Source organism: Carex rostrata, chromosome 2 (assembly GCF_964058835.1).
Source record: "Carex rostrata chromosome 2, lpCarRost1.2, whole genome shotgun sequence".
NCBI classification, from domain to species: Eukaryota; Viridiplantae; Streptophyta; class Magnoliopsida; order Poales; family Cyperaceae; genus Carex; species Carex rostrata.
Genome location: NC_135919.1, coordinates 3571292 through 3590338, shown reverse-complemented (window position 1 = coordinate 3590338; position 19047 = coordinate 3571292). Strand labels below are relative to the sequence as shown.

The 19047-nt window shown below is 35.4% G+C and overlaps 1 protein-coding gene and 1 long non-coding RNA gene across 5 annotated transcripts; both read left to right on the top strand.

Moving 5' to 3' along the window:
• The first annotated feature begins 5163 nt into the window (after positions 1–5163).
• LOC144548901 (uncharacterized) lies at positions 5164–7369 on the top strand. 4 transcript variants are annotated; one of them, XR_013509492.1, is made up of 5 exons: positions 5164–5450; positions 5633–5808; positions 5965–6070; positions 6487–6550; positions 7108–7369. It is a non-coding gene; the product is annotated as an uncharacterized LOC144548901 (long non-coding RNA). The 4 variants fall into 4 exon arrangements; XR_013509494.1 differs by adding an exon at positions 6978–7010 and having other exon boundaries at positions 5633–6070; positions 7114–7369; XR_013509491.1 differs by having other exon boundaries at positions 5633–6070; positions 7114–7369.
• Positions 7370–10242: 2873 nt separating this feature from the next.
• On the top strand, positions 10243–13147 carry LOC144567076 (uncharacterized). Its single transcript, XM_078317129.1, has 3 exons — positions 10243–11964; positions 12072–12888; positions 12960–13147. Exons 1-3 carry the CDS (start codon positions 10363–10365, stop codon positions 13145–13147), a joined length of 2607 nt encoding a protein of 868 aa, XP_078173255.1. The 5' UTR covers positions 10243–10362.
• The last annotated feature ends 5900 nt before the right edge of the window (positions 13148–19047 follow it).

The window sequence follows — 19047 nt, the reverse complement described above, 5'->3', positions numbered from 1 at the left end:
TCAAGAAATAGAAAAAGAGTTTGGTGAGTTGGTAACTTATAGGTCCAGTATCCAGAGGAAGGAATTCATTATTCATATCACGCCCAAATAATATTTCTGTTTAGATCTGGACCGTTGATCAGAGTCCGCACGATTATTAAAGGGGACCGAATTGACCCGGATATGGATTGGATTGGACGGTCCAGATCTAAACAGAAATATTCTGTTAATTACTTGAGAGGATATGGACTAAGTTAGGAAGTAGAAAGAATTAACAATAGTCCGACTGAGCTATATGTACTCGGCCTACAAATTTTGAGATTAAATCAGTTGGGTGTGGATCTAGTCAGTACTAAATCAAGAAACAAGAGTAATTTTTTTTTTTTTTGGAAATTGCAGTCAGTGCTGGATTATATTTAAGAAGGAGAAAGGAGAAAGGAGGGAGGAGGAAGAAATGGAAAATTAGGGTTCACAAGGGTATTTTGTTAATTATTTTAGAGGAGATGTATTTTGTTTGATAAATTTTAGAAGGAGAGCATTTTGTAAAAAATTTCCATACAATATATGTTTTGTTGATACTTCGAGAAATAAATTGGATATTTTATTTTAGTAAATTCAAATTCTAAGATACTCCATCTATTTTTTTAGAAGCCATTTTATATTTTTAATATTTTAATATTTTTCTAAAATCATTTTTAGTGAAATAGATTGAGTATCTTAGAATTTGAATGTACTAAAAGGACCATGCTATTTCATTTATTTATCCAAAATTGATTTTTGCACTGGGACCAATAACTCAAATCCAAAACAATTTTTTTTGTAACATACCAAGAAATATTTTAATTTTATTTGCAGCCACAAAAAATTCTACCTGAAAAATGTTGATCCAGGTTGTTTGTCGGAATATTTCTAGTAAATTCAACTCTATAGGACTCCATCTATTTTTCAAAAAATATAGAAAAACTAAAAAATAACAACTTCTTCTATTTAATTAAAATAAAAATCAGAAAAATCCTATTTTTGCTGAATTACTCAACGAAAATAGGAATACCAAATCTGGCAAATAATTTTGCGAAAATTCAGAAAATTTACATAAAATTATTGAGCAGATTGGTTAGATTTAGAATTTTGTTGAAAACAGATGTAGACTGTGAAATTTAATTATATGGATCCGGATCCAGATTTAAATTAAATACTAGCCCGATTGGGGTTTGTACGTACTTGAATTAATATATAAAAGTTAAATCCAAAATGAAATATGTCGAAAGAGATCTATTTTTATGATATCCGGATTTAATTTTTTTTAATTAAAATAAATTTTGATAATAAAAGATAGATATACAGATATCTTTGGAGCGATAAAAATGGATCCAGACTTGGTCAATTTCAATTGTTTTTTTTCCTTAATTAATACCTCTCTATCGCATTCCCTAAACCCTAATCTCTCCTTTTCTCCTTCATTCTCCAAACCCTCACCATCAGGCATGAAGTTAGAAGGACATGATCATATGGAAACCATCAAACCAAAGAGGAAAGGTTAGCCTTATGATTAAATTTGTTGCTAGATATAGCTAATGTGATATGACGGGTTAATTTAGAGCGTAATTTCCAATCATCGATCATAGCCCTCTTAGCAAAGCCAACATTAAATTTTAGTATGCATGCATTGAAATAAGAGATGCAAACGAACCCTGCTGGTGTTACATGTACTTGCTTTGAGAATTAAAAATGATGTTTTACTTTTTACTCATATTTTTTATTTTTTAAGTTTAAATAGTCAATTCGAACATTCAAACATGTTCTTTATATATTAGAATGTGCTTGAAGACCAAATTTTATAATGAAAAGGTGTGATTTTCAAAAATTCTGAAAAATGGTAAAAAAAAAAAAAAAAAATGTAAAATTTGTTCTCCAAGCACATTTTAATATGAAGATCATGATGGAAGATTCGAATTGACTATTTAAACTTTAAAAATGAAGATAAAAGCGGGAGGTATAAAACATTTTTAATTCCCAAAACAAGTTAGTCCATCTCTCTCTATATATATCATCAGATAGCATGTAAATCAGAAAATTTTACTGAAAATGTTCTCTACAATGGGAGAGGGGGGTTTCCGATGGGCATCGGACACAAATAGGGTTCGATGAGGGGTTTAAACCGTCGGATCTGCTTTAGGATTCGTGTGTACGGATTTTAAAGCAGACGCGAAATTGCGAGTGCGAATCTTAAAGCAGATCCGACGGTTTTAACCCCTCATCGAACCCTATTTGGTCCGATGCCCATCGGACACCCCCCTCACTCCTCTACAATTACCTTTTACCTGACAGTGCTAAAAAAAATCAGGTATACATATGATGATCCTTGCACAAAGAAAACAAATTTTAAAGGAAAATTTACTAAAAACCATTATAATTTTTATTTGTGTTTCCTGAATTAAGGAGAGGAAGTAGGCCAACTAAAAATTTAACTACCTTCCAATTCTTCAAGACTTTGCACATGTACTGTCCATCCAGTCAAGGTACTTTGGTAACTGCACAAGCATGTGGCCACTGAATCTGTCATGTTCTTATTTGCTTCAAAGAGTGAAAATTCTAATACATATTTTTTATTTTAATTTTCCATCTTTGACCCCTCACATCTACCACTGCCACCTCAGTTCAGTGCGAGAGAAACAACGAGATCGAAAGGCTCAAAGGAACCACATCACCTATCAGTATGCTCCCAGACGAGATGGTGATAGAGATCCTCTCTCGTGTGCCACCTAAGACCTTCTTTTGCTGTAGAAGCGTCTGCAAGTATTGGCAATCCCTTTCCTCAGATGCCTTTCGCAGCAACATGCACTTGCAACCGACTGTGATCGGTTTATTCTACAACAACGAACGTTCTGTTGCTTCCTTTTCGTACCTATCTTGTGGTGATAGCAGAATCAGTGCCTTGCCACGTAATCTCGCTTCAGTGGAGGTACTCGATTGCTGTAATGGGCTTGTACTTCTTTTAGCCGTGAGCCAGAAAAAGAGCCAACCATTTATCAAGATGATTTATGTATATAACCCTGTAACTGAGAGTCTCTCTGTCTTGCTGTCATTCTCTAAGTTCCAAAATGGGGAGCATTCCTGTTTTTCTTTAGCAGTCGACAATCATTCTGCTTCTCTGCTGCACCTCATATGCTTTACTTGCTTCATGAAAGAGGATGTAATGCTGGACTGGGTCGACATTTTTTCATTTGAGGAAGCACTAGTACAAAAAACCCCTTCACCGACCCTTAATCACCGACTGTTTTAACCAAAGCATCAGTGTTGCTATACCTACACTGACTCTTTTATTAAATAACAGTCAGTGTTTTTGTTCAACACTGACGCTTAAAAAACAGTCAGTGTTTGTTATCAACATTGACGGTTTTAAAAAAAAACAGTCAGTGTTGGTTGTCAACACTGACGGTTTTTACAGCGTCAGTGTTGAACACCAACACTGACGATTTTTCAAGCGTCAGTGTTGATACTCAACACTGACGCTGTAAAAACCGTCAGTGTTGACAACCAACACTGACTGTTTTTTTTAAAAACCGTCAGTGTTGGTGGTCAATACTGACGCTTTTAAAACAGTCAGTGTTGGTAATCAACACTGACGGTTTTTAAAAAACAGTCGGTGTTAATATCAACACTGACAGTTTTTAAAGCGTCAGTGTTGACAACCAACACTGACGCTTTTAAAACAGTCGGTGTTACTAAATTTACTGACTGTTTATTTTGTAGCCGTCAGTGTAGGTTGATTTACTGATTATTTCGTTTAGCCGTCAGTGATTTACTGACCTGTTTTTCATGGGTCTGGTGTGAAGAGCACATACATACTTAACATGAACATGGATTTTCTGTAGCAGAATTGCAGGTGCCTCATCGAATGGAGCATGAGTGTATCACTGACATGTGGGGACCCGACCCAAACTAATAGTTCTCAATAGAGATTCTACCAAAAGGAATAAAAAATATTTGAAAGCAGTTTTTGAGTTACGACTCTGAATTTGTACTCGTTTGGTGGTCCACACCGAATTCAAAGGATTGAAACACTTTGTTTTTCTGTTTCGTCCTTTATTTTATTTTTCTTTGAAAGTATAAATTCTTGTTTTGATAATATTGATTAGCTTTAAAAATATTTTTTAATTTTTAAATGAGACATTTAAAATATGATGTATACTTTATACATTCACATATATATGTGTGTGTGTGTGAAGAAAAATGGTGAAATTGATGTAAGTTATACTGTCTTGCATCAAAGTTTGATCAAAATTTATTTTTATTTACCCATCCATCTAGTTGACCAAAAATTGAAGCATCGTATGGCCATAAATATTTCTCGTTAGATCGAAGCTCATACATAATTAAACTTTCGAATTTTTTGGTTGGTTACGTTCAATGTTCTCCCTTGATCATTTTAAAATATTTATGCACTGTGTATATTTTGTAAGATATTTAATAATTAAGTTTGATTGTTTAAATTTAATTTATAGATGCAATAAATATTTTATTGTTGTAATTCATAAAATATAAAAATAGGATTGGAATTATATTTGTGACTGAAATATCAATTTACAATTATAGTTGCTGAAATATATACCAACTATTTATATCTTAATTAATAATGTATCACCCAACAAACATGCATCTCAACACAAAGCAACATAAACTCTTGTTTCGTGAGTTAATGAAGACGCACGAGAATATGTTGTCCTTGGTTTGTTTTTTTTTTAGAGTTTGGAGTTTGGAGAAAAAAAATATCCATGGTTTGATTTGTTTTAGGGCTTAATACCCAACAACAAATATTCATGCATAAAAAATAATGCAAACTAAGATCAAGAATTTCTATTCCCTGTAAATTTGTTAACTCTCTACCAAAAAAAATCACCGACGGTTTTAAAAAAAACAGTCAGTGTTGGTATTCAACACTGACGGTTTTGAAAAAACCGTCGGTGTTGAGCACCAACAGTGACTGTTTTTCAAACAGTCAGTGTTGAGAACAACACTGACGCTTGAAAAACAGTCACTGTTGGTGCTCAACACCGACGGTTTTTTCAAAACCGTCAGTGTTGAATACCAACACTGACTGTTTTTTTTAAAACCGTCGGTGATTTTTCTTTTATATGCCGCTGAAATCTTCGTTCCCGGGTTATATATTTTGATTTTAGCGAACTTCATTTCCCTCTGCGATAAACCCTCCCCGTCTCTCTCGCTCTCTTACAAAACCTTCTAGCCGCCAGACCTCACCCTTTTCGCCCAGCACTAAACCCTCTCCGCACCATCCCTACCCATCTCTCTCTCGCTCTCTCGCATCAGATCGGCACCATCCCTCTCTCGATCTCTCACCAGCACAGACGCATCAGATCGGCACCGGTTTCTCTGCCTCCGCCTCTGACGCTGCCACTGCCGCCGGTTTCTCTGCCTCCGACTCCTTCCTGCCACTGCCACTGGTCTCTGATGTAAGTGGTTCGATAATCCCTTCTTAATTTGGGAGCTCTTTGTTGTTTTAGGACTTCTTAAAAGTATCGGACTTGAGTCATGCTGGTACTGGTACCCCCTTTTCTGATTTGCTTCTGGTATGAATTAATTATGTCAAAATATGAGTATTTGTTTGTGAATTTTTGTTATAATACAATGTCAGAGGTTCAAAACTGAAAAATTGACGAGAAGGTTCGGACGCTAGAAATTCTTCACGGCCTTGGCGCTGCGCTGTAATTCTTCTTGTTGAATCAAATTAAGATGGTCTTCCGAAATCTGGCTTGGTTAATTGCTTGGTAAAATGCATGATTATGAAATTGCTTGGTTAATTGTAAATAGGTAATCCCACATATTAAATAAAATTGACACCCAATGATAAATTGGTGAACAATCTTGATTTCAAGCTTTACAAAACCTGTAAAGAAGAACAACACCAATTTTTATTATCACTAGACTATCTCGATCTTATTTGATATTTCACATTCTATAACTCAGATTGGTATAACATCAATATTCCCACAAGATGCGAGAGTGGGAACTTGTATCTCTGAAGAAGCATCTTCCATTTGGCAAGAAGTTTGATTGGGTGTCAAATGTACAGGTTATACAATTTTACTTTTATTCTTTCAGCTATTATTTATTAATTAAGTCGTGATACCCATTGTCTGCTCCATGAGATTTGTGCTTATGTTTTGCTACTGTCATTGTTGTATCCAATCTTGGTAGAATTACTAAGATAAATGGCATCATGACACAAGTATATTAGAAAGAAAGAAAAGAAGACGAAACAAGTAACATCTGCATGTAACTTTCAAGTAGAGCTTATTTACCATACTAAATTTAAACCGCAACTTCTAATAATTTAGCATACTCCTTTGGCATAATGGAAACCAGAGCCTAACTGCATTCATAACATTGAAGTTTAATTAGGCCAGTGTGGGTTTAAATGCAAAACTGTCATGATTGTTATTGCTCTATATAAATAATTGGTTAAGGATGGAATAGTTAAAATTGCAGATTTGGGGCTAGCAAGGGAACTTTACTCGGAGCCTCCTTATACTGAATATGTCTCTACGAGATGGTAAGTTCATTATTTTTGTTCACTAAATGAAATTCTACTGGTACCTCAAAGACCCCAAATGACCTTCTGTGACAGATCAGCCAGTGCAGGCTGATCAGAAGTCCAAACCAAAAATCCACATGAACAGTCAGATAGAGGACTCAAAAACACACACTTTAGACCCAAATTTTACATTCATAGCATTTTTCTATGATTTACTAGCTATTTTTAAAGTTGGCTTTCTGAATCTCCAAAAATTGCTGTTTTCTGCATCTTTTACCAATCTGCCCCTGCATTCAAGCATCTGTTAAAAATAGTTAGAAAATTACAAAAATCCTGAAACTTGGCAAGCATGTAGTTTAGACTTTCCTTTACATTTCTATAAAAAGAACAAAAAATTTGGCGTTGTAGATTGTCCAGAATGCATTAATTTGAGAATAATTTGCAGAGTGAGTTTGCATGGAGTGAATACACTTCTACGGTATATTGTCATACTACCCTCTTGTCAAGTTGTCATACACTTTATCATTGTGACATTAAATTTAATGGCACAGATTCTAATTTTCACTAATTGCTAGCTGTAGGTTGTACTAGGTGAAGTAGCAATGTGAGGTTGATTACGTTGAATAGGCCTCGTCAATTGAATGTCATCTCTTTTCGGGTGGTACTATCTTTTATATTAGTTATAGGTTGCAAGAAAGAGAAGCATTTTTTATTTAAGTCAAGTAAATAGATTTTAGATGCCAATTAACTTGGATAATTTGGTGTCTTTTGTGTGTTTTGTGGATATATGGCATGTAATTTGGATAGTTTTGAATGGCAATTAACTTGTTTGGTGTCTTTTGTTTGTGATTGTGGCATATTAATTTTTTAACGTCAATAAATGTTGAATGGTAATATATGGCTAGCAAAAATATGGAGGCTAGCCTAGAATCAAACAGAACCATGTCCAACACTGACTGTTTTTAAAGTGTCGGTGTTGGTACTCAACACTGACGGTTTTTAAAAGCGTCGGTGTTGGTACTCAACACTGACGGTTTTTAAAAGCGTCGGTGTTGGTACTCAACACTGACGGTTTTTAAAAGCGTCAGTGTTGGTACTCAACACTGACGGTTTTTAAAAGCGTCAGTGTTGGTACTCAACAGTGACGGTTTTTAAAAGCGTCAGTGTTGAACCCAACAGTGACGGTTTAAAAAGCGTCAGTGTTGAACCCAACAGTGACGCTTTAAAAACCGTCAGTGTTGAACCCAACAGTGACTGTTTTTAGAGCGTCAGTAAAAGGTAACATTCACTGGCGCCGGCTTTACTGACGCCGCTATAACAGTCGGTGTAGGGGTATTTCAACCGTCGGTGAAGGGGTTTTTTGTACTAGTGGAAGGGAAGTGCAAATGGAAGCATGGGAAAGAATTGCCGCCTGATATGATGGTAAAACATAAATCGAAGGGCACGTTTCTTGATGGAAAGGTGCATCGCATAACAACGCAGAACCAGAACAAAATCCTTAGTATTGATCCAAATGACGGCTCCTTTCAGGTGATCCATTTACCAGATCAGAAGAACCTTAGTTTGGTTGAAATTGGGCAGTCCCAAGGGCTCTTACATTGTATGTCTGTGTGCGAGAACAAAATACTAAGTATTTGGGTTCTTAAGAGCTACAGTCGACAAGAATGGACACTGAAGCATCGATTGAGTCTTCAGCAAATATATCCGCTTAACTGGTCTTATCACGATGTTATTGATATGTGCTTTCGAATCTATTACGAGGGAAATTTTTCATTTCATCCCCTGGAAGACGTCATCTTTATGCCACTGGGTTATTCATGTCTTTTAAAATTTGACCTGAGCTCAGGCAAAAAAGAGGAGCTTAATAATTTGGGTAGACTTGGATTGTTCGGCTTTTGGCTTTACATGCCTTTTTACTCTATCGGTATGACTCACTCTTAAAAGATTGGTCAAATGGTGTGTCTATATGTCAAATTTTTTATTAATAGCATAAAAAAAACTAAAACACCTCTGTTTTGAGAGAATTCCATCATTATTCAGGCCGCAGATTGGCCCCAACAGCTCCAATTAAGAGGATCTGCGTAGCCAATCCGCGATCCCAGATAGGAGTCCGCATAGCCAATCTGTTGCCCCAAAACGGAGGTGTTTTGGTTTTTTTTTTTTTATTATGCTATTAATAAAAATTTCGGGTCTATATGGCTGTTATTTATCAATGGTTTTATTCTTAATCAAATAACAGTTGAAGTCAAGTTACATGATATTGAATGAAATTGTTATTACTGTAATGAAGGAGAATACATGTTACTTTACCTTATTTCAAAAAGAGTGTGATGGAATCTGAGTCTTAAATTAATATATGGTTGAGTATAGTTTTGTTCGACTATTTATTAATATTAAACTGATCAGCTTATAAAATAAACACAAAAGATAACTATTATTCCATTCTAAAAAGCCTCCATTAATTAATAAATAGTTCATCTTGACAGGCCTTGTTATCTTAGTTAATCAATAGGCTGAATGTACCCATTGACAGGCCTTGATATTGGATACTCTCCATTTCTATTTCTCAAAGCCCAATAATACTGTATCAAAATATTTGTTGAGATTCAAACCTATGACAAAACATTTTACAAGTATTTGCATGAAACATTATACCTTTTTCGGAGCAAACAATAATAAAAGCAGTAAAATGGAGAGTATCCAATATCACACTGAAACACTGTATCAAGATCATCTGTGGTTTGGAAAACTATTATCCTGTGTAAAAAGTAAACAGGATTGTGTTTATTGTCCCTATAACTTGTGACTCGTTACATTATTATAAGTTTCTTTAAAGAGAAACTTTTTTTTTTTTTAACTGGTTCGGTTATTAGTGCTTTTTCCATGTATTAAATGAAGAGAGACAGTAAAAGCGGCCATTTTTATTAATATTCTTAAAAAAATAGAAAATTTTAAAAATGCCCCTCTCTCTAATTTTTTTTCATACATGCCCTGACCGCCTGGGCCTGGGGCGGCCCAAAACAGCTAGTGAGGCGCCCCAGGGCCCGGCGGCCCATACCTTAAGTGAGGCGCCACCCCCTGGGGCGCCCCACTAGTCCTGTGATTTAAACGCATTTTCTGCCTCTGTCACTTCCCGATCTCAGACCTTGTCTGGAGGCGATAACTGGGGAAAATAGGTATGTTTTCTTAATTATAATAATTAGTAATTATAATTATAATAATTAGTAATTACTGTTCCAAATTTACTGTTGCACTTACTGTAGCGTACTGTACATTACTGTTGACATTTACTGTAGCGTACTGTACATTTACTGTTGACCTGTACTGTATCGTACTGTACATTATTGTTGGTATTTACTGCAGCGTACTGTACAATTACTGTAGCAATTGCTGTACACCTACTGTAGAAAAATTGTAATTTTTTTTAATTTTGTTTATTTATTTTTCAATTAGTCATTTATTAATGTACCCATTATTATGTCATGTAATACTTGTAAATTTTTTTTTTAAAATGTAGTTTGTTAAAGAAGAGATGTTAGTTGCACTGTACGTCGGCGGCAAGCTAGAAAGGGATGAAGATGGCGTGCATTACACGAAAGAAGTCGCATTTGGCTTCGAGATTAATGAAAATACCACATTTGAGGAACTGAAGCAGCTAATATACGAAAAGACATCTGTAAACCCCAACAGGTATGAAATAGAGTTGGCTACACGGATTGACAACTCACGTGGGGGGGGGGGGTAGACCTTACTTTGTTAAGTTTCCAATAACAGATGCCAATTTGTGGAGAGTTGTGTATACTCAATTTGTAGCTTGTGGGGTCCCGGTAATGGACATATATTCGAAGAGGGTTCCCCGCACGAGGGCTGGACCTTCAAGTTCGGCTGGGGCTGGACCTTCAGGTTATGACAACCAGGGGTACCATCAGCACTCCCCTTATGACCACCAGGAGTACCACCAGCAATCCCCTTATGACAACCAGGGGTACCACCAGGAGTATCACAGCCCCGGTAATGACAACCAGGGGTACCACAACTCCCCAGAAAATACTGAAGAGTTACCACTACCACCCAGACAGACACCCATAATCCCTAGATTTCCAACTATGCCAGAGTCAGGACCGGTACCCGTTAATCGAAATGATGTTGATGTTGATGTTGATGCTATTGATGCCGTACCAGAAAGAGAAATGGAAACGGGGGATGAATACCAAGGGGTTTGGGAAGATGATGACTTATCAGATGGTGATGCAAATGTAGCAGGGTTGTCCAGGGCAGAAAAATTCCCGATTAGAGGTCGGGGGAATAAGCATCCGGTTGCCACATTCAACGACACCACAGCTTTCGAAGAGGCAGACATTAGTTTCTTTGGTCCTCGTGTTGTATACAACAAAGAACTTGCCGCAGGGCAAGTTTATACCAGCGTAGACGAGCTTGTAAAGAAAATATATGAGACTCATGTTCACGGCAACTGGGAATGTATAATACACAAAAGGGACCGAACAAGGTTAGTTGTGCTTTGTTCAACTCACCCGCACTGCGAGTTCCGCCTTTTTGCAACCCCTGCGGGTTCAGGGGAAGCATGGATGATTAAGAAGTGCGAACCACCTCATACATGCAAGTCTGCGTCCACAAGGACAGACCATTCAAATCTGACAGCATCACTAATTGCCGATGCAATTGAGGAGGACATTAAGTTGGATCCATCGATGAGCATCAAGGCGGTGGCTATGACCGTCAGACACAAATACAAATATGTAATCCCAAAATACAACAGGCTGTGGAGAGGTCGTGAACTTGCGATTTGCAGGATATTTGGTAGTTGGAAGGACTCATATGGCTATCTGGCACCATTGCTCCAGGCCATGGCAAGTACAAATGTCGGCACCGTATATGAGCGATGGCATGGCCCTTTTTTTGATAAAGACGGTGTACTAATAGAGGGAGCTAAACAATTCAAGGGCATAGCATGGGCTTTTGGTCCTTGTATCCAGGCTGTGCCATACATCAGACCTGTTATCAGCATTGATGCATGCTTCATGTCTGGCCGTTACGAGGGGAGACTACTCATAGCATGCGCATATGATGCTGAGAACCAGCTGTTGCCTTTGGCGTTTGCAATTGTTCGTAAAGAGGACGGCGAGAACTGGGGATTCTTTATGCAGTTTTTAAGAAGACGGGTGATTGGGGAAGGGAAGTTTTTCTGTGTGATATCAGACCAGCACAAAGGAATAAAATATGTTTTTGATCGTGAAGATTACGGTTGGTCAACACGTACTGGCCAGTGTGTGCACAGGTTGTGTATGCAACACGTTGCGGAGAACCTTTCCAAGGCAACCGGAGGCGACACGTGGGTTACTGATACATTTAGATGGAATTGCAGAAAGAAAAAGCCGAGAAGGGTGGTAGAGATGACTAGCAGTTTTGCAAGGGTACATGCATTTCAATTGTTTACATATATTATTGTACTTTAAGAAAACAATTTTTTTTTACTACAATTGTTTACTTACATTATTCTATTTCCTTATTTTCTATGTAGTACATGCCAAAGGCAAATCTCTACTTAATGAAGGTGGGGAAAAATAATCCCCGAGATGTCAACGAAGATCCAGCATACGAGAAAATATATCAATCCCGGGATGGAGGTTGGCGTTGGGGAATTATGACCACCAACGGATCCGAGTCGCTGAATGCAGTATTCAAGCAGAGCCGGATGTTGCCTGTGGCTGCAGTTGTAGAGGACACATTCTACAAGTTAAATGCCTGGTTTCAGGAACGGCGTGCTAAGGCCGCAGAATTAATAAGGATGAACCAGTCATTTTCAACAAGGGTGGAGGAGAAACTAAGACGACACAGAGACAAAGGTGCAACCATGACCGTGATCCCGATGGGTAACGATGGAACAGAATTCGAAGTGCAAAATCCAAATGAGTACGTTCCTACCACCCGTAAACCAGACGGCACTATGGCGTTTGTCAAGAGGGCTTGCAAGTACGTGGTTAAATTCGGAGATGCCAGGGCGGTAACCTGTACATGCCAAGGACCCCAGCTAAGTCACATACCCTGCAGTCACGTGATGGCGGTATGCCGAGTGAGGAACTACTGTGAGGATCACTATGTTGCTGACATGTACCGTACCGATTACCTTGCTTCCACTTGGGGTGGATCTTTCCATTCTTATCCTGATCAGCATGAGTGGCCTACATATGTCGGAGATAGAATATTACCTTCAGAAGGATGGATAAGAAAGGGAAGGAGGAGACACAAGCGTATTGTAATGACCATGGACGAGATGGGTGGTAGGCGACCGTCGGGAAATCGGGCTCGCCGTTCTGTTTCCGACAGGCGCAGGGCAGGTACGTAGAATTGTACAAAATTTATTTATGCTTTAATTATATTACTAACTGAATTGCATTGTTACATTTAGATGCAATAAACGAACACAACGAAAGAGAAAATGCCAGAGTTGTCGCTGAAGCAACCGGTAGAACACAACCCCCTCCTCCTGTAAGCCAATCATCTAGTAGCCAAGCCTCTACAAGTAATGCCGCACCTGCCACTGGTACCAGAAGAACTAGTCGTTTGTTAGGTTTATTCAGACGTGGTGGCAGATAAACTTGCTATTTTGCTTATGCGAATTGATTTATTTGGTATATGTGTATGTGTATGTGTATGTGTGTATGTATATGTATATGTATGTGTATGTGTATGTGTATGTGTATGTGTATGTGTATGTGTATGTGTATGTGTATGTGTATGTGTATGTGTATGTGTGAGTTTTTTTGTATGTGTATGTGTATATATGTATGTGTATATGTGTATGTGTATGTGTATGTGCATGTGTGTATGTGTATGTGTGTATATTATACATATAGTTCACCAAAGAAATAAAAATAAAAATTAAAGTTATAAAAATTTACGACATCACTTCGTAAATATATCAAATATTATATTTTTTGGCATACACATACACATATACATAATATTTTATTTTTTGACATACACATATACATAAACCCAACACTTTTTTCAACAAAATTATTCAAATCAAAATACTAAGATTTCTCAAAAAAAAAAAAAAAAAAACCAAATTACTAATGGGGCGCCCCAGGGGGTGGCGCCTCACTTGGGGTATGGGCCGCCGGGCCCTAGGGCGCCTCACTTGGTGTTTTGGGCCGCCCCTGGTCCAGGCGGTCAGGGCATATTTAAAAAAAAATGAGGAACAGGGTTATTTTTAAAATTTTCTTTTTTTTCAGGGATATTAATAAAAATGGCCGCCCTCATTTAATACAACCAGTAAAAATGGACATTTGACAAGCTTTTGATGAACGGTTGTTGGTCTGCGCGCCCGTTAGTTTTCAATTCCGCCAATAATATGACGACACGTGTCATGCCAGGTCCGAATGAATTCGTGTCCTCTGAGATATCTCAAACTTTGCGTGACTTTATGGAAAATCCCAACCGTTTAAATCCGTTCTGCACGAATCTCAAAGTACACATAATGCTGCCCTCTACATCACTCCCGAATAGGCACCGGACACGTCGGTCACGCAAAAATTGAGATATCTCAGAGGATACGCACTCGGTCCGAATTTAGCTTGGTTCCTCCATGCCTAAAGCAACCAAATTTGTGTTCAAGCCGACCGTAGAGTAATGCACAGGATCCTTCAAATTTCGTGCCAAAGAAGATCGGAAGGCTTAGATTCAAAAACAAAATTTGTCTTACTTTGGTGAAAAAGATATTGTACTGCAGGACAGGAGAGAGAGAGAGAGAGAGAGAGAGAGAGAGAGGGCCAGAGGGGGAAAGCATTCCTTGTATTCAATACACTTATTTTATTTTATTTTAGAAAAAGCTTTAATTTAATACACTTCTTGACATTTGACAAACATTTTATTCATTTTCAACTATAAGGATAGGCATTTAATACAAGTGATATGCACTGTAATTTTATTTTCACTAGCTTGATATTCTAAATAGCGCTATGAGCGCTATGAGCGATATAGCGGGGAGAAAAAAAAAATTAGCGAAAAACGTAGCTATAAAGAATTCTATTATAAGTTTTTTTTCTTTTAAAAAATTGTATTTTATATTTTCGTTAATAATAAACATTATCTAAAGTCTTATAGAGAAAAAAGACACCAAATTGATTAAGAAGCTCTAATATAAGTTCATATTGTCATTCAAAATATCACTAATTCAAAAATTATCGATATATTTTATATTCAAAATATCCTACTACCATATATTAAGTATCATTTTACTACATATTCAAATCAGTCGTTCTTTTGACTATATTTTATTTTAATTTTTGAAGAGCCCAATGCGCAATGCATGATACAAATAATTTAATTGATATAGTCCAACGCACAATGTTCAAATTTATTGATATAGCTTCTTAATTTTAAAAAAAAAATCCATCTAATTTAATTTCGAATTTAACTTTAAAGCTCATTTAAATTGCAAAATAATAATAATAATAAGCCCATGTAGCATAGCAGACCGCTATTACCGCTATTACTGTAGTTTTACTCCGCAGTTTAACTTTTAAGGTCCAAAACCGTTATAGCTAACTATTTATAACACTGATATATATAACTTATTATTACACGTTGCTAGAATACTTATGAACAGAGGCGGTTATTTTTTAAATTGTAAATAGGAGCATATATAGCTACTAAGCGCATTAAATGTTTTGCAAAACAGGGCTAAATAATTATTTATATTTATTGCGAGGAAATAACAAAAATTATTTAGCATCACGTAGGAAAAAAAAATTCAGTTAAATTGAAATATAACGTATATCTTAACATAACATATAGCTAATGATGAAAATTTAATCTTAATAAAATATTGTTTAATATTAAAAAAAGGAGTATATTCATCAATTTATTACTGGGAGATGGAAATATATCCGCATTTATTGTACATATTAATAACAGATGAAATCAATATTATCAGAACTAGACTGGGCATCAACTCGATAATACTTTGGGTCAATGGCATGCTGATCGGACCAGTGGGTCAACCGGTTCAACCGTTGATTTTTTTAATAATACTAAATATATTAATAAATAGAAATGTTATTCTCCAAATAAAATAAAAGTATTATATCTCTTGATTAATTTAGTTAAGTGCAAGCTGGACTACTTCAGAATTTATTTTTGAACAAGTTATTAAGGATATTTCAAGTTTTTGTGATAATACAATTATACATGGCACCCATGTTGACATGCTTATTTTTTCTGCTTTGTACTCAGCTTTTGAATAGTGGAGTCTATTTTTGATTGGATTGTGAAAGAGGAGATTTCGTTTTCGAATAATATATGATCCCTATTTTAATGTTTGATTTATGTAATGCTACTTAAAAAATCATAATTGTATGGATCATGTTTTTGTAATTCAAAAGCTGAACGCAATTAACATTTAATTCATAAACTAAAATATGTTGTCCAATTATTTGATATTTTGAGTGATTGTTTTTTTTTTTTTCTGAAAATCTTTGCATAGACTGCAAAGTTGTGAGCAGAGCTCAGAGTAATTGATTATTACAACTATTTATCAGAAACTTAAGATTTAGAATCTGATAGTACTATTCTAAAATTTACATTTGTATTATTCTGCTTGAGTAAACTAATAATATATTTATATTTATATTTATATTTATATTTATATTTATATTTATATTTATATTTATATTTATATTTATATTTATATTTATATTTATATTTATATTTATATTTATATTTATATTTATATTTATATTTATATTTATATTTATATTTATATTTATATTTATATTTATATTTATATTTATATTTATATTTATGATACGGATCCCAATTCAATACTCATGTAAAATTATGCATTTTACATACGGATTCTTTTATATAAAATTATATATTATGTTTTAAGTTAGCTATGAAATTTAATAAAATGGACGGCATATAACTTCTCATCAAATTCCTATTTTATAAATAATTAAATATTTTTGACATGTTAGCATTTACAAAAAAAAAAATGATCTCAGAAACATCACATCTTAACAAGTTAAATAAGTTATTACAAAATATAGTTGAAATACGTACAAATTTTAAGCCATGACTTAACTTACTCCAATCAAAATATGAGTAACTTAATTTACCTAGTTTGAAGTAAGCAATTTAATCCAATTTAATCTAGAGTAACTTTATTCAGCAACCAAAAACATCTTCTTCTTCTTGTTTTTTTTTTTTTGTTTGAGGAGGAAAAAACCTTAAGCACATATCATTAATCAGACATGTCTGTTATGACATATTACAACACAATTTAAACTACCTAATTGAATAAAAAAGCGACAAACTGTTATCTAAATCAGATTTCTACACATCTAGATATTTTCTGAGTTTTTTATAAGTCTTGATCCTGCTCCACTTGAAAGATATGCCCATTTTGGTACTATGGTTGTACCGGCCCTGCAGCCCAAGCGTATGATACACAATTGTTGTGGATTTGCAAGGAATGCCCCTGCATAGAGACAGGAATGTGTTCCTTGTAGCAAGGAACTCACTCTCGAGGATATCATCCTCGTGCCTTGTGTCACATGGCATGCTAGATATCTCCACCTGAAACAAACATCGCATAATCAGGATTTATAAGTTGCAATTAGAAAAAAAATTTAAGATAAATCTACACTGGAAGATAAAGCTCTACTGGAAGAGAGAGCCCAAAAGAGAGAAATGTGTTTCTCTCTGCTATGACTTGCGTGTCTCTCCCGAAACTCACACTGTTGCTCCGCTTTGTGACAGTTATCATAAACATCGCTCTTGAGAAGGGGACAGGCCCAAATATAGTTGTCTCCAATATCATAATTATATATGTTATCAGTTTGATAATTTCCTATATTGGTAATTTGGAATCAAATAAACAAATAATTGGTTAAAAAATTATATTTGTATATCTCTCGCATAGTTTCCTCAAACGGAAAAACAATGGTTACTTGTATATAAAGACCAAAGATGGGCACAATTAAGTCACACTTGTTTTACTTACATTTGCATGGAGTTTTTACTTAGATATTAGATATGTCATGCAATTTCTCATCCTTGTTATATACCTAGCTACTTGAAGATGAGTTAAAACTTGTGATATAACTCCCATTCAAGTTTCAACCCCTCTTTTACCATGAAAAATTAAATGCAGTTTTAATTATCTTCCCTCTAATATAAACCATGACAATGCATTTTTAGATTCAATAAAGTGAATTTTGTTAAATAAGGCATGAGTTACATGAGCATTAACCACTGATCGATGAAATTAATCATTAAAATGCGATGAGTTACGTAAGCACTTTGGTCATGTTTGGTTGTGGACTAAAGCTAAGGAGGCCTAAGTTGGTTATTCCAACTTAGGCCGCTCTAAAATAATTATGTTTGGTTGATGCTTAAATTTATAGCTTGACTTAAGCTATTCTTTGTTTGATAGAAATTTAGTGGCTTAAAGACTATGAACCTGTGATATTGGAAATTAACGGAAAAGACTTTGAAATGTTTCAAAAAAATTTCAAAACTTTGGAGAAGATACAAAAGGCTCTCCTTCACATAACAACTTGATCATATATAATAAAAAAAATTATGCTCCAAATAACAACTTAGATAATATATAATAAAAAAAATTATGCTCCTTAAAAGGCTCTTCTCACAATTCTTGATATGCTCCTCAAATCAAGAATTTTTTCAGCAACTTGTATTTCACAGCTCCTGATTTGTATAATGGATTAGCAATCAGTTCATCTGACTTGTATTTCGCACCAGTACCAACTGATCTTGATCAGTATCAATTGGTCTTTACCAATATCAATTAAAAAGCATTAAACTGGAATGTAAACAAAAAGAGATATGAGAAAAATCCCTGCTATGTACCAAAAATATAACAGAAAACCAGAATTCATAAGTACCAGTAAAGGAAATATTAAAATCACAGTTTTACTCATTAAAAATACAAGCTCTAACATTAAATACCAACCCAAGGGCAGTACATAATTAAATACCATACATTATTCAAACAGTCAAATTTGCGCAGTCAGAGAAGTCGGAGTAGGAAAGCTGACGGCTAGGTTTTCAGATTTTGCTATGGCGTGAGAATGAGAAAAATGAAAGTAAAATAAATAGTCGTGAGAAAGATCAAAATTTGAAGTATCATCGAAAGAGGAAAGAATTTTATTTTGATTTGCGCAGGAAATGTAATTAATGAAAAGAGGCGCGGCAAATTTTTAGTCCAAATCGCGCCAAAAAATTAAGGAGCCTGGAGAGGTGGAATAATTTAGGCTCGTTTAGGCCGGCCTAAAGATCGGCTTATTCCATTTTAGTCCGGCTCAATTAAACCATGTTTGGTGGAATAAGTGAGGCCTAAAAGCCTTATTCCACTGTTTAGTCCACAACCAAACATGACCTTTGTGATCAAATTGGTCAAGAATCATAGTTTTAGTTACCATTCAAATTGGTCAAGAAGACATTTTTGTGTTATCATACAACAATTA

Excerpts from the sequence above, each read along its gene's own strand:
- LOC144567076 (XM_078317129.1), top strand. The coding sequence starts at position 10,363 with ATGGACATATATTCGAAGAGGGTTCCCCGCACGAGGGCTGGACCTTCA. Across the intron at positions 11,965-12,071 it reads TGACTAGCAGTTTTGCAAGG|TACATGCCAAAGGCAAATCT; the intron begins GTACATGCATTT and ends TTTTCTATGTAG. Across the intron at positions 12,889-12,959 it reads TTCCGACAGGCGCAGGGCAG|ATGCAATAAACGAACACAAC; the intron begins GTACGTAGAATT and ends TGTTACATTTAG.